This window comes from Botrytis cinerea, chromosome 9 (assembly GCF_000143535.2).
Source record: "Botrytis cinerea B05.10 chromosome 9, complete sequence".
Lineage (NCBI taxonomy): Eukaryota > Fungi > Ascomycota > Leotiomycetes > Helotiales > Sclerotiniaceae > Botrytis > Botrytis cinerea.
In genome coordinates this window covers 1,105,967-1,120,563 of record NC_037318.1, presented here as the reverse complement: position 1 = coordinate 1,120,563, position 14,597 = coordinate 1,105,967, and the positions used below count along the sequence as shown (strand labels likewise).

Below are 14,597 nucleotides of genomic sequence, written 5' to 3'. Positions count from 1 at the left end.
AGCCTCGGCCTTTCCTTGTAGTAATTGGCATCTTTTACAATTTTGCAAATCAGCACAAGTATCTGCTCCTCGGCACTTCTTTAATCATCTCTAAGAATTGTAGTACGCATAGCTAGGTTAGACAACTCCACGACCACGGAACGAAATGGAGATTTTCCTTTTCTGGCTTGCGAGCTTGCGATCACGATAACCGGGGGGGGCAGATAGAGAAAGGAGGCAATGGGGTATCCCGAGGTTTATGGGTTAATGCATGGAAAGTGTTACTTAGTACTTGTCAGTGTGTACTTTGAATGGTAACCGTGAGATTGTGCGATGATACGCGAAGGACGGATAGGCCATGAGGGTAGAGAAGCTGGCAAATCCAGGGAAATGGAATTGGTTGTGCAGGATGAGGATGAGGTTATGCAAGAGGTGAGGCTTGTGGCTGATGACACCCTGCTTGTCCGTTTACTTGTACTTTCCTAAGCGGGGAAAAGGCAATGGGGTGGTCGTCTTCTCAACTCTGCCTTGGCAATCAACTTCCCAACAACATATTTGATATCAGTCGATTTCGCAGTGAGCGTAGGAGGCCTCAAGCATACACCGCCAGCAAAATGTCGACCAACATTCTCACTCTTCCGTTGCATCACACTTCGTAACAAGGTTCCTCTCGACCCCGGTACGTTTTCAAATCGCTGCTTTCTTTTACAGCTATGATTTCTTTTGTTCATCCGCTTTGTTTAGCTTTTTCTGGTTATCTGGTAGAATCATGGTATGTCTCTGTCAGAAGAAAGTAGGTTTAGGGTATCCAATAGCAGATATAAATAGGTATCAGTCTTTGATTTTTTCTCAGATATCCTCATCGTCTCAATTTTTCTATTGGTGTCATATTGAGAGTTTCTGATTGGATAAGAATGAATTTCAGAAAAAATCTTATGGCGAGAAGGACTTTCATTGAGAAAAACGGCTTCATTCGTGTCTGCGTCAGGGGGAGGACAGTCACTTAACAGTTGGCGGTCAACGGTCATAGTATGTAGTAAACATTAATTCCTACCAATCATTACAAAACATCTTATCATTTTCTATTACTCTACAGATATGACATTATGAATCACGATACATCCTGCTTCTCAATATCTGAATCGAAGATGCTAAGAGCCTTTTATTCCAAAGTCAAAAATTCATGTTTTAGTGAGTACACTATGCTCTTGCAGAAGAACTTTCTCCTTGTTAGTTTCATCTTCTGCGGTGAGCTGTTTCGGTTAGAAAGAGGGAAGAAGGCGTGGCACCAGTGTAAACGCAGATTTTTGTCAATTTTGATTCTATGAATGTTTCAAGGTACGTAAGGAAGAGACAAAGCTTTAACCTAGAGCAAAATAGACCATCCAAGTACCAATGTGAAGAGCCTTGTCGATGTGAGAACTGAACTTAGAGTATTGAAAGTGGTGGTTAAGGGGAACATTTTTCTTACTATCAAATTTCGCCGACTAGATAGAAGCAATAAGGAGATATGGTAAACATTGTAATCGGTGAGATGATGCATTACATGAACTAAGAAATTGAAACCCGGAAAGGCTTGAGCTTAGCAAGTGAGAAGACTATACAGCAATATGACCAGAACTACAAGTAGGAGGTAATAAAGACTGGGATCTGGTAAACGCTACAGCTTAAGTAAATGGAAGTCGCAGTGTATATCCATGATTCTTTCCCACTAAGGAGGGATCTTATACTATACTTCCGGAATGGCCTTGACTAGAGAAAGAGAGGCGTGTTCTTAGGCGTTGTGGTGAGGAAATATAATCACTATGTAGTAACATACACTCAACACTCATGTATTGCTTATTCCAAAGTTAGTTTATCGAGGGGGAGTCAATACTTCATCTCGAATATAGCATGGCAACAACACCAAGCACGATTCAAAATCAAAGCAATCGGAAACATAACTGATGTTTATAAATATCACCGACTAGTGATTTTCCAGAAAGTACTTCCTCTACGTTTCTTCTCAAAGAACTTTCTTTTTGACTTGAGCCGCTTCGATTACGATAGCTTGAAGTGCGGAGTGCAAAGTTCCGCCAATGGTTAAAGAAATATAGCGAGTGCAAAATGCAGATCTTTCAGAGACCTAATGGATCTTCAAGTCTCCGAAATGAATGTCTTTGCAATTCTGTAGATTTTACTCTATCGATCGAGAAACCCTGAGTTTTTTTTCAAGTGATAGATATATCATCTGCAAAGTCTGGGTATGTGTGTACATGGCCCTTTATGAAGTAATCATAGGCATATGTGTCACATTTAGATTTATATTTATCAGATAGTTTGTATGTGTTGATTTGAGTGGAATTCAGACGACGTAGAATCTACGATGTAGGTTCTAAGTGCCAGGTTGTGTTCACTCTAAAGTGCTAGACAAGTACGAATGGAATGGCCCTTATTTAAGAGCTGTTGCAAGAGCTAGCCTTCGCTTTCGCTTAAATGTGACTACGAAGGCGTTTGATATGAAGTCATTCACTTGCATTCGCACAACATGATTCAACATCGCTATCATCTTTGATATGATAGTTTATAGAGACTCAAAGCGGTTAACGGGCATGGTCTGACAGTACGTGGAATCTGATCTGACAGTCATTTCACAACCCGAATTTCGATAGCTCGAACAATGCATCATATCATGGTATCATGAACATTGGCGGAGATTCACGACGATGTACTTTTGAGAAATGGTATTCTTGGTAAGGTGCTCATAAGTGGTCCATAGGAGTAATGGCGAGGATAGGAGCAAGCCATCTAGATGTCGGAGGTCTCTGGGTCGCGTCTGACAGAAGAGAAATACCTTCATAAGATCAATGGTGTACCGGTCCCTCTTTTTCCCCACCCATTGGTCGCCCCGCATCAAAAATATTCCGCTTAAACTTTCTGAAAAGTTGCGAAGATCTGTGAAGTAATACACAAATTAAAAGCAGATTTCTGAGGAGAAAAATTTAAGTGGATGAACTGTTTTAGACTATTTTTTGATACGAGATTAAACGGGAGCATGTTTATTCGGATTCAATTTTAGTTTAAGTCATTAATACGATGCAGAACCGCCAGCAACACAGTGGTGATTTGGCCGAGTGGTCTAAGGCGATGGTTTTAAGACACTTCTTACGAAGTAGAATTCACCATTATCGAGAGATGCGAGGGTTCGAACCCCTCAGTCACCAGTTGTTTTATTTTTGCACTCTTGTGCACCACCAGCCCTTTTTTTGGCGAAGGCGGCAGGAAAGCAGGAAAGAATAATTTTCTCATGATCTTGTTTTACCACACACCCACTATGCAACCCACCATCAATCAATGTGGTTCACCCCTCACTTTGCTATGCGAGTTCGGATGGAGTAGCAGAAAGTATAAGTAGAATGATTTTTTGGGGGTCTTTGCTGATACATCCCGCATGTTTTCTCTTTCCCCCTCCCCCCATATACAAGATCTCCTCAGATTTCTGGCTACCAGTGCTGTAGGTCTCACAGGAAACAAACACCGCACCGGATTGCTGCTGTCACCAATTGCGTCCTATTCAAACTCGCAATTGCAAAGCATGCTCTCTAGCAAACGAGCCGTTCGGGCAGTTCCGACATAATTCGGCCTAGGTAGGCTTATCGAGTGAGGGGTCATTCGATAAGAGAATCCATCTCCTTAAACTCCACATCTTGCTTTACTATTAAACCCTCCACTCCCCCAATAATAGCAATTTCCTCAATTCAAAGCAAAAATGTCACCCTCTCGTACATCGCCGCCTCCTGCTGCCTCTAAGGGCCTCACAAAGGAGCAGCTCGACACCTTTAACAAAGATGGTTACTTGATAATCCCAGGAGCTCTCTCCCAAGAAACGGTTTCCTCCCTGCTATCCGAGACTCATTCTATGTTGAACAATTTCTCGCTGGAAGATCATCCCATGACGAAATTTAGTACGGGGGAAGGAGATGACGTTGAACATGTTGGGGATAGTTATTTTCTGGAGAGTGGTGATAAGATAAGATTTTTCTTTGAAGAAGGTATGTTTTCTCGTGTTTTGGATCATGAACTATTCACTTTATATGATTTTTTTTGAATATTCATTCAAACCTGTTGAATGAAATTGAATCTTCACTATCAATTACTAACACACAAGAAAATAGACGCACTCTCCCCAACAGGCGAACTCTTAAAACCTAAACACCTCTCCATAAACAAAATCGGGCATGCTCTCCATTCACTCTCGCCCCCCTTCGCCGCGCTCCTTTCCCCAAATGCCACACACTCTCCTTCTCTCATCGCGCAATCCCTCGGTTTCAAGAAACCCCAATGTTTGCAATCAATGATAATTTGCAAGAACCCTGAAATTGGCGGCGCAGTCCCCCCCCATCAAGATTCCACATTCTTATACACCGATCCACCTAGCGCAGTGGGATTTTGGTATGCGCTCGAGGATGCAACGAGGGAAAATGGATGTTTGAGTTTTTGGCCTGGGAGTCATAAGTGGGAGAAGGTGGGGAAGAGATTTGTTAGGAGGAAAGACGGTGGGGGAACGGAGTTTGTGGAGAATGAGGGGGAGGTTTTCCCGAGGGGTTTGGAGAAGAAGGAGAAGGAGGGAGAGGAAAAGGAAGGCAGCTATGTAATGGGCGAAGTTAAAGCGGGAGATTTGGTGCTTATTCATGGGAATTTGTTGCATAAGAGTGAGAGGAATACGAGCGGGAAGGGGAGAATTATTTATACTTTCCATGTTATTGAGGGGGAGAATGTGTATGATGAGAGGAATTGGTTGCAACCTCCTGAGGGGGGCTTTACTAGGCTGTAGAGTGTGATTTAGAAATTAAAATGCACAGCGTGAAATTTCGCTTCATGGTGGTTAAGATCTGAGTGTGAGTTTTGTCTTGTGACAGGTGTCTGCTCCTGGACGGGATTTTAGAATATTGATGAACTTACACGTGCATACATCTCAGAATACCAAAGGAGGAGCGAAATTAGCATGTGTGGGCCAAAACAATGAAAGATGGGCGGGCATGGTGATGTTACAAAAGAATCAGGCCCCCAAGACATAGGAGGAGGCAAAAATGAAACTAAAACATTAACTACTTTCGCATAACTAATTAGTAACTAATTAAGTGAAGTAACGTGAAGCAATTAGAACGAAATAGACAGATGCATAGAAAGAAAGGTTGTGAGAATATTGAAAGTGTTTCGGAACAGGTTCGTATTAGACGCATCTGATTCAGATTATTCTTCCTGTGTTTAGAGATATGTTGCATTTTTTGATCTGGCGGTGTGAATTGAAAAAAACGTAGAACGAAGTAACTAATGACTTTTGATAAATGTGTGCTATCCCTGAGATATCCCTCGGACCAAGGTCCCGTAATGATAGTTCCTAGCAATGTCGTTCCATGGTAGAACTTTGAAAATTCACGAGGCAGAAGCGAATCAGCGATGACTCTCAAGGTCGTATTTGCAAAGCTGATGAGCGCTCGTGGATTACGAGCTCATCCTTCACACGGCCTATGCAATGTGCTGTGTATATGTAGTAGTCTAGCGCCGTAGACTCCTATATTGTAAATGTCGTCCGGTTTGGCGTTGATCCGCTTATTCAATTGCAATGATTTTCCGTGGTTCGAGTTCAGTAAAGTCATCTCCTTCCTGAGCTAAAAGCTTTGGCTTGTGCTGAAACTTCTGGATATCAAGACCAAAGATCTTCGATTTGATTGCTTTGATTTGGACATCAATCATCTTCGTAAACATCTGCCGATTCTTGCATCCTGGCATAGTGGGGAAATCAAAATATCCGACCTTCTGTCGCACTAGGCAATTGGTTCGAATCTCGATTTTAGAGATGCCTTTGAAAAGCCGTCTGAGATTTGTATTCCTGTATCGTTCAGGACGAAGCGGCCAACAACCATTTACTACCATGCTCTTCAGAAAGGAACCAGCTGTCACGATCCCGCATACGTCATCCTGGTCGTCACAATGTGAACGTGGCTCAGTTACTCGTTCGAGAAAACCATTAAGTGCCGCAAATCCTTCCGAAAAAACTTGTGCGCGAGCTGTTTTGATTGCAAAAGCAACAGGGTCATCTTCAGGCAGCTCAATATCGACTTTGTCATCAGCAAGCAAGTCAGCCCCTTCTTTGAATCTATCATCGCCAAGCATTGCTTCAAATACAGGCGATGTAAGTATCATTTGTTTAGAAGAGACAAGCATAGTGACGGTCTTCGAATCATCATCTGGACTACCTTCACAGACAGATTTGTACAGAACATTGCGATTAGAGAACCACATACCATTTCCTCTTCCGCGATCCAGACTCACTGGTTGATGCTTCAGTTTCGGCATCACTCTCGGATTGTTGAGCAAATATGAGGAGAACATCGCCTTTGGCGTCGAAAATGAGTTGCTCGAGAGCTTCAAGGGTGTCCGATGTTATTGTGAGCGGCTTGGTATTCAATATAAATTGAAAGATGTGAATGATAGAAGGAAACAATTGAGGAGTTATCTTTTTGAAGAGATCAAAATCTGATTTTGAGATGGTATGGATGTGATATAGAGCCCTACAGGTTTTGCAAAGATTGTAGAGTAATTTCAGTTGAGAGATTTGTCAAAACACATCCACTTGAAGTTACAAGTTATGCATTCGGAATTTGTAAACTGAATCGTTGAGATAGAAGTGGAAACAAGTAAATGTGATCGAAAAATTGAGGTAAAGAGTGGGCGAATAATTAAGTAAGTCTTCTGGCTCGTAGAATCGCCTTCCAGAAAAAACCTCAAATTCATGGTATCAAGAAGGCGTAAGCGACAACTGTGTCATGTCCAAATTATTCGATTTCATCCTCGCTGATAGCTTGAGCTCTGACTGTACTCTCTTCCCCTTCTTAAAATCTTCCATATCTAATCCCGATAGCCTCTTCTCAATATTTGCTAGTGTAGTATCGATAGCTTGTTTGATACCATGGGTAGACCAATGATGATACTCAAACCCTTTGAATGGAGATATTTTATCGCAAAGAGCAATCACTTCCACTTTGCGGATTTGATTGACGACATAGTTAAACGTGAGATCTGTGTCAGTGAGATCCGGAACGGGAAATATGCCTAGCTTTGTAGAGCTCTGGAGGAGCGTCCCAAGTACCATGCCACTACATTCGAAGGAATCTGTGCGGGGTGCGGTGCAATGATGTTTGCCCGTGTTGAGTATCGTTTCGACCGTGGAGTAGGCGTCAGTGATTGCAGTCAATCTCCGTTCTTGGATTGTATCTTTACCAGTGTTAGTCATGTCATGTTTTCAGAACTTCAGAGGAAAGGGCAAAATCTATCTTACCAAGAACTAGATTTGGTATTGGAATATCATCTCTATCTTCACCAATCTTACCATTACTTTGTCGTTCTGCAATCCGAGTAACTTCTTTAAATATACTTGGCTTTTCAAATACCCAAGATATACTAAGCCATGGAAGTAAATCGTCGGTAAATTCTTCCGGTAATTCGGCCTCAAGCAAAGATATCCATCGATCAGACATAATCTCAACTACCTCATGTAATTGATACTTATCAACAAGGGTGGAAATTCTCGACAAGAGATCTAAATCGATTTCACGAGGAACATTCCTTGTTCGGCCATGAATAACGCACATCAAGATGGAAAAAGCATCAGGTTCGTCGTCAGGCAAAGAAATCTCAATCTTGCCGGCAGAAGCTAGTTCTCGACCTTCTTTGAAATTGTTGTGTTGAAGCATGGCTTTGAATACGGGAGAAGCAAGACACAGGTGCTTGGATGAGACTAACATATGTACATCTTCGCTGCTAGCGCTTGGTTCATCCGTCGAATTGCTCTCCTCCGAGCAGTCTCGTGATTCTGCTTTTGTCTTTGCCGAATCTCCCAGCTCTATTACCCGCGTAAGAAGTAGGACTACATCACCGTCCGGATCATATGCCACAAACATATTATCTACGATTCCTTGAGTATCAATCCGAACTGCTGTTTTTGTATCTTGAGTTTGACAAGTTCTTTTCAAGTCACAAAGGAGGTCAGGAGATTGGAATTGGCCTGAGATGATTGAAGCGTACACTCCTTGATAAGTTCAACCAGATGTGATGGACATTCACTTGCGATGAGAAACCGAACAGCATCGTCGTTTTATAGAGATCCAATTCTCTGTTGCCTAACATTTGACGTTATTGATGACATCCATTAGTCAAAGCTAGACGAGTGTGTAAGGCTGGAGCCTGCCCGATTTAATTGTGGCTGAGATCGACGGCAGCTAAAACGGCAAGGCCCACCCCACTCATGTCTGCCCCTCAGCCTTACTTCATCGTGGCCCTCAAGGTTCTTGAAACTATTAACTAAACCAGAACCTCCCTTGTAAAAATACCTCGATTTGACAAAGGCTATTGTCAATTTCAGAAACTTTACCACTCTTTAGTATTGAAGTCGAGCTGACGAACAATGTCTATCACTATTGACAAGATCCTTGCTGCTTCCCCAGACACTCAACGTGGCCGTCCGACACAGCTCAGTTGTGATCCAAAGGGGGAGCGTATTGCTTATGCCGTACGTGTATACCTCGAAGTATTGACATCCAAGTGCTGACTTTTTATTCCCAGTCTGGTAAATCAGTTTTCGTTCGTAATATCGATGATCCTTCATTAAGTAAACAATTCACAAATCACACAACTCAAACCACCGTTGCTCGATTCTCTCCTTCCGGTTACTATATTGCCAGTGGTGATGTCTCTGGAAGCGTCAAGGTCTGGGATTCCATAGAAGGAGTCAACGTCAAGGGAGATTATCATATTATAAATGGCAGAATCAATGACATTGCTTGGGATGGAGATTCTCAACGCATCATTGCAGTGGGAGATGGACGAGAACGATTTGGAGCTTGCATAACTGCAGATAGTGGAAATACCGTAGGAGAAATTGTTGGACATACTTCGATCATCAACTCAGTTGCAATTCGTCAGCAACGACCACTCAGAGCAGCTACTGGATCTGATGATATGAGCATGGTGTTTCTCCATGGAGCTCCTTTCAAATTCAATTCCAAGTTGGGAGAGCTTCACAAGGGCTACATTTACGGAGTAGGATTTTCGCCGGACGGAAACCACCTCGTAAGTGTCGGAGCGGATCGCAAAATCCAATTATATGACGGAAAAACTGGCGATACCAAAGCAAGCTTTGGAGATGGAGAGCATAAAGGAAGTATATTCAGTGTTTCGTGGGCGAAAGATTCGAAGAGATTGGTTACAGCCAGCGCTGACCAAACCGTCAAACTCTGGGATGTCGAAGCTGGTAAAGCCGTTCAAACTTGGAGATTTGGCGGAGAAGGAAATGTAAGCATTCCAGATCACCAGGTCGGTGTTGTATGGCCTTCTCGCAGCGACGGAATGATCATCAGTTTGAACTTGGCTGGAGATCTAAACTATCTGGCTGAAGGAATGGATAAACCAACCAAGATTGTCCAAGGACACGGTAAAGCTATTACGGCCATCGGCTCAGCACACACAGAGAAAGGTCAAACATTATGGACAGGTAGTTTCGATGGCCGAGTCGTCTCCTGGGATGTCGGCACTGGTGTTGGCTCTGCCACCGAAGGTTCTTCGCATACCAATCAAGTATCTAGTTGGGCCAGCGCCGGAGATAAATCCTATAGTGTTGCCTGGGATGATACTTTACGAACTATCGATGTTCCTCAAAACACTTTCGTTGGTGAGGCAGCCAAGTTGAATGGTCAACCTAAAGGAGTAGCAGCTGTAGACGACAAGTTGTATGTTGCTACTACAAATGGCATCGATATCTTCTCTACAGGTAGCCTCGTAAATACCGTGGCAACCAAGGATTTCACACCAACATCTATCACAGCAAACGGAAATATTGTAGCGGTAGGAGATGATCGCAATGTTGTACACATATACAGCGTTGATGGAAACAATTTATCTCCAAAAACAGAACTTAAAAAATCTCTAGCTGTGATCTCCGCATTAGAATTTTCACCTAGTGGAGATCTTCTTGCGGCAGGAAATTCATCAGGCAAGATTCATGTTTATGATACATCTAATTGGGAAATTAAGACGGATAGATGGGGTGGCCATACGGCAAGAATAACCAGCATTGGTAAGTTTGTTTTTTCTCTTTCACACGATGTGATGTCTCACATCTTATACCCAAAGCTCTATCCCATTATTCCATGCCGCACAACTAACATTTCTTCGCAGATTGGAACCAAGCTGGAACCCACGCCGTGAGTGGTAGTCTCGATACCAATATTTTCGTTTGGAGTCTCGCCTCACCAGGAAAGAGAGTCAAAGCTCCCAATGCACATAAAGACGGTGTTACCGGCGTTCGTTGGGTCGATGGTGGAAAGAAAGTCGCTTCCGTGGGTGGAGATGCTTCTTTGAAGGTTTGGGATGTTGCCGGGTTAGCTTAGAGCGAAACATATGTTTATTGAGCGCGTGGTAGCGACGTATTTATGCATGTTCCCTCTCGCGATGTAGCAGATTTTAGAGTAGTAAGATATCGAATGAAGGCATTTTTTGGAACGCTAAATATCAATAGAGATTTGTTCATTAAGAATCCGAGAGAAATTGGAGAACTATTCAATTGCCCAAAAAGCAAAACTCCGATGAAAGATGTGCGATGAATTCGAAAGATCTCGATCGGAACAATTTTATCAGTGACGTGGAATCTAGCCACAGAAATTACACCTGACATGTCAAGTTCAAACAAGTCGTACAAATGAGAATCAGATAAGACCGGAGCAAACGTCCCTTCTTCGTACGTTCACCACAAGCTTTAGCAAACACAACAAGCTTTTGCCAACACAATCAAGCTCCCGTCGTCGCCAAGAGGTTAAGAATACTAGGCCAGGGGTTAAAACAAGAGACTGATCAACTTGTTGTCGTACGCAAAGTGAAGGAGCAAGGCAAAGAGTCAACCAGGGGGAAGTCTAGAAATGTGATAAAAGCAGAAACACGCAAATTAGAATCTCCTTAGACGATCTTGGCGTATGTAATGTGGCATCTTCATTTATGCGAAAGTGGCTCGAGCAGGTCTGATTGTTACTATTTCCTTGATTTGGGATTACGTGGAGACGCCTAGAAGACTGTTTTCTGCCGAAGGTGTGGCTAATGGAAGCTGACGTCATCATCCGTGCGATGCCACCAACCAATCAAAAGATTAGTATCATCATCATTCAATTTTCGCGAACATCCTCCAAGCGTCTCCATGCTATTCTCACTAACGGGAACTAGGGGATTATTCTGGCGTAACCACAGGAGTAACGTAAATGTTAGTAAACAGCTGGCAACTGGTTGGCATTGGTCGGATTCGTGGCCATTCCTTTACTGATATTAGGAGAAAAGAAAGAAACCCCCAAAAATCAAGGTACAGAGTCTCAAACACGTTCCACCAAAAGTAGATAGGCTAGGTAGAAAGAAAAGGGTATTAAAGTTTGAACTTTCCTTCTACTAAACGTCTTGGATTTCTTGTGATATCTTCATTTCAGTCTCTCTTCTCGCCAATCTCACTCGACTTAATCAGAGTTTTTACTGCTCTTCAAGTTGTTGAGTTACTTGACCTATCGCCCTACGAAGGTGCCAAATATAAAATGGGCATGTTCTCACGCAAACAGCAGGCACCTGCCACTGCTGGACCTGGAGCAAATGCAGCTACTCATGAGACGAAACATCACGGTAAAGGACCATTGGTTCTTCCCATGAACACGCGTCCAAGCTTCGGTCAATGGCTTAAAGTTACTTGGCTCGATATCCTCACTATGGCTGCGATGGGTGCTGTTGGACTGGGTGTCTATGAAGCCCATCCAGCTCCTTCTCGATCTTTCCCGGTCTATTTCCAAGATGGAGAGATTGTTTATCCTCAATTCGCATATGTGAGTATACCCTCCAGCTGACCATAACAATTATCTAATAAATATATTCAAACAATGTCTAACATATATTCACTTAGCCTCTCCGTAACGAAATCGTTCCAATTTGGGAAGCTGCACTCCTCGCATCTCTCGTCCCAATCGCAGCCTTCTTGATTGTTCAGATCCGCGTCCGATCTTTTTGGGATATGAACAATGCGGTGATTGGTCTCCTCTATTCTCTCATCACAGCGGCCGTCTTCCAAGTTTTCCTCAAATGGCTCATCGGTGGTCTTCGTCCTCATTTCCTCACTGTCTGCAAACCCAACATTCCAGTAACTACGGCACAAGAAACAGGAAATGGTCTCAACTTCATCATGTACGATCGAAAAATCTGTACAGGTGACGAAGATGAAATCGATGACTCTCTCGAATCCTTCCCATCTGGTCACTCCACTGCTGCTTTTGCCGGTTTCGTCTTCTTGTCCATATACTTGAACGCAAAGCTCAAGGTTTGGTCAAACTATCATCCTGCCATGTGGAAACTCATCGTTACATATGCACCCATTCTCGGCGCCACACTTATCGCAGGTGCACTCACTATTGACGAATATCACAATTGGTATGATTGTCTCGCAGGAGCTATCATCGGAACAGTGATGGCGTTCTCATCTTACAGAATGGTGTACGCGTCGATTTGGGATTGGAGAACTAACCACATCCCTTTGAATCGCTCAACTCCTTTCCCTGGTACTGGAGCGGATCTTGAGAATGCGACCTTCACGAGACAAGCTGGATGGGGCACTGAAGGCTACAGTGATGGTGGATATGGTGCTTATGGTCGTGGATATGGTCATGGACATGCACATGGTATGGGCCACGGTGGAGATATCAGAAATAAGGAATATCATAATGGAACTGGTACAACAGGCATTGGACGTAAACCCGTCGGTGCAGGTGCGAGTCACTTTAACGGAGATGCAGCGCATGTCGTCTAAAGTACTTCAGATGCTCTAAGAGTATAAAACCTGATGATTATAAGAGTTTGGAGTTGCTTAGTAGGGTGTGACATGGCGTTTAGCGATGAAGGAATCAAGCAAGCATGGATGGTTGGTTGGATTTTACGAACATGATACCAGCATAACTTGCATCAGCCTTTGATTTAATTTCATATTTTACATTTGATGGTTAATTAGTTAACTTTTAATAAACATTTACGATTTGAAAGATTCTGTTGTATTTTAAGTGATTTGCGCTTTCGTTATCTTCATTCTCGTATGCATGATTAAACATTGTGTGAATCGAAGGGCTGATTTGAGGGTCGTCGCAATGTAGTTCACCAGTTTTGAAAAAGAAAGAAAAAATATTCTCCCTGAGATATAAGATTTTACATACAGTAGGAAGAAAGTCATAACAGAGAGATGGGAAAGGAAGGTATCTCTCTATACTAGCCGAAATTTCAACTGATATAATGGAATAATAAATAGCATTTCATAAAAACCCCTTGTTTCTGCCGAGTGTAATGATCACCTCTGTTGCTGTTTACTTTCATTTCATTTCATTGCATTTCGTTTCCTTTCATCTAATTGGAAAATAGAAAAAGATACAAATTGCAGAGATCTTCATCTGAGCACCTATATATACAGGATCTAGAATCCTAATTTCGAAGAAGATTATCAAGCTATTCCTGGGGGTACTAGTATCTCATATCTCACGAGATACGAATACATAACGCAGAGATCTACCATGTATGCTCATAAATAACTTCACACATATAGAGAGATCTGAGAATTCTAATTCGCGATACTTTGAGAGGGGCTAGAGAGGTGTTGCGTAGTTGAGAGAGGAAGAATAGAGATACATATCGAGGTGTTTCTTGTTGCTCTTTTCGTTTACTAAACGTGCATCTTGCACGAATTCTTTGTCTCTTTATTCTGTGTGTCTGTCTTTCTCTGCTGTAAATTGTATCTTGTCGATTTTATTTGCAACTTGGGAGTTCCATTTGTGTGTTCAGTGTTTGAATTCTTACGTCGTGAGGATTGCGGATGAGATGATTATTTGGGTGGTGCGAGTGTTTGATTCGGATTTGATGGTTCTGGCGATGTTGGATCGGTTACTTGAACGATATGTATATTTGATTCTGTTTTCTCGGCTTCGACCCTGGGTGGAAAGACGCTGGAGATATGATGGGGTAAATGGGCTCTAGTGGAGTTGGGAAATGCATTATTTGTTGATCTTGGTGAAGTTGACAGAGATAGGAGATATGGCTACCGGATATACCAAAAGTTCATGAAGAAACATAGCCTTCAAGGACATAATGCAGGAGGAGTGAATAGAGGGTTTAAGTCTTGATGGGATGATTCTAATATCTTCCAGCAATGCCTTTCTCTATTCAGGCATCTCTCTTGGGCTCAAAGGTTTGATATTTGAAATCTTTTGACACTCTCACATTTCAAAGGGAAGTTCTTTGAATGATGAATGCAGTGTAATCACCTAATGCACTCCATTTGAACGATGCTGAAACACCACTTGAGCCAAAAATGAATGGAAATATGAATGGAATCTTTGGGCATAAACTGAAACATAAAATGGGGCAAAAGATAGAAGGGTAGTGCGTATTGTGAGGTCAATTAATTCCTTGGTATTGTTTAAAGTCTAGATCTTCGTTCAAGCATGCTCATACTAGTTCAAGAATACTCATTTTAGCTCACCAATGCACATACTAGGCATTGACGAGAAAGTTACGCCTTGTTC

At 42.5% G+C, this 14,597-nt stretch overlaps 5 protein-coding genes across 7 annotated transcripts; 3 read left to right on the top strand and 2 right to left on the bottom strand.

Annotated features, from left to right (window-relative positions):
• The first annotated feature begins 3,165 nt into the window (after window positions 1–3,165).
• BCIN_09g03130 (hypothetical protein) lies at window positions 3,166–4,846 on the top strand. Its single transcript, XM_001548540.2, has 2 exons — window positions 3,166–4,010; window positions 4,134–4,846. Exons 1-2 carry the CDS (start codon window positions 3,728–3,730, stop codon window positions 4,790–4,792), a joined length of 942 nt encoding a protein of 313 aa, XP_001548590.1. The 5' UTR covers window positions 3,166–3,727; the 3' UTR covers window positions 4,793–4,846.
• A 77-nt stretch (window positions 4,847–4,923) lies between these two features.
• Window positions 4,924–6,618, bottom strand: BCIN_09g03120 (hypothetical protein). 3 transcript variants are annotated; one of them, XM_024695039.1, is made up of 2 exons: window positions 6,267–6,618; window positions 4,924–6,214 (listed from the first exon to the last, which is right to left on the bottom strand). In XM_024695039.1, exon 2 carries the CDS (start codon window positions 6,184–6,186, stop codon window positions 5,572–5,574), a length of 615 nt encoding a protein of 204 aa, XP_024550832.1. In that variant the 5' UTR covers window positions 6,187–6,214; window positions 6,267–6,618; the 3' UTR covers window positions 4,924–5,571. The 3 variants fall into 3 exon arrangements, with proteins under 3 accessions (XP_024550832.1, XP_024550831.1, XP_024550833.1); XM_024695040.1 differs by having other exon boundaries at window positions 4,924–6,080; XM_024695038.1 differs by having other exon boundaries at window positions 4,924–6,618.
• Window positions 6,619–6,678: 60 nt separating this feature from the next.
• BCIN_09g03110 (hypothetical protein) lies at window positions 6,679–8,127 on the bottom strand. Its single transcript, XM_001548542.2, has 2 exons — window positions 7,301–8,127; window positions 6,679–7,236 (listed from the first exon to the last, which is right to left on the bottom strand). The coding sequence occupies exons 1-2, from the start codon at window positions 7,920–7,922 to the stop codon at window positions 6,761–6,763; spliced, it is 1,098 nt and encodes a 365-aa protein (XP_001548592.2). The 5' UTR covers window positions 7,923–8,127; the 3' UTR covers window positions 6,679–6,760.
• A 106-nt stretch (window positions 8,128–8,233) lies between these two features.
• Window positions 8,234–10,643, top strand: Bcaip1. The gene is made up of 3 exons (XM_001548543.2): window positions 8,234–8,530; window positions 8,584–10,093; window positions 10,195–10,643. The coding sequence occupies exons 1-3, from the start codon at window positions 8,426–8,428 to the stop codon at window positions 10,404–10,406; spliced, it is 1,827 nt and encodes a 608-aa protein (XP_001548593.2). The 5' UTR covers window positions 8,234–8,425; the 3' UTR covers window positions 10,407–10,643.
• Window positions 10,644–11,205: 562 nt separating this feature from the next.
• Window positions 11,206–13,072, top strand: BCIN_09g03090 (hypothetical protein). The gene is made up of 2 exons (XM_024695037.1): window positions 11,206–11,867; window positions 11,945–13,072. The coding sequence occupies exons 1-2, from the start codon at window positions 11,586–11,588 to the stop codon at window positions 12,839–12,841; spliced, it is 1,179 nt and encodes a 392-aa protein (XP_024550830.1). The 5' UTR covers window positions 11,206–11,585; the 3' UTR covers window positions 12,842–13,072.
• Window positions 13,073–14,597: the final 1,525 nt, after the last annotated feature.

Coding starts and splice junctions, on each gene's coding strand:
- BCIN_09g03130 (XM_001548540.2), top strand. CDS start 3,728: ATGTCACCCTCTCGTACATCGCCGCCTCCTGCTGCCTCTAAGGGCCTC. Junction 4,011..4,133: donor AAGATTTTTCTTTGAAGAAG/GTATGTTTTCTC, acceptor ACAAGAAAATAG/ACGCACTCTCCCCAACAGGC.
- BCIN_09g03120 (XM_024695038.1), bottom strand. CDS start 6,354: ATGTTCTCCTCATATTTGCTCAACAATCCGAGAGTGATGCCGAAACTG.
- BCIN_09g03110 (XM_001548542.2), bottom strand. CDS start 7,922: ATGTTTGTGGCATATGATCCGGACGGTGATGTAGTCCTACTTCTTACG. Junction 7,237..7,300: donor AATACCAAATCTAGTTCTTG/GTAAGATAGATT, acceptor ACACTGGTAAAG/ATACAATCCAAGAACGGAGA.
- Bcaip1 (XM_001548543.2), top strand. CDS start 8,426: ATGTCTATCACTATTGACAAGATCCTTGCTGCTTCCCCAGACACTCAA. Junction 8,531..8,583: donor GGGAGCGTATTGCTTATGCC/GTACGTGTATAC, acceptor TTTTATTCCCAG/TCTGGTAAATCAGTTTTCGT. Junction 10,094..10,194: donor GGCAAGAATAACCAGCATTG/GTAAGTTTGTTT, acceptor ATTTCTTCGCAG/ATTGGAACCAAGCTGGAACC.
- BCIN_09g03090 (XM_024695037.1), top strand. CDS start 11,586: ATGGGCATGTTCTCACGCAAACAGCAGGCACCTGCCACTGCTGGACCT. Junction 11,868..11,944: donor TTTATCCTCAATTCGCATAT/GTGAGTATACCC, acceptor ATATTCACTTAG/CCTCTCCGTAACGAAATCGT.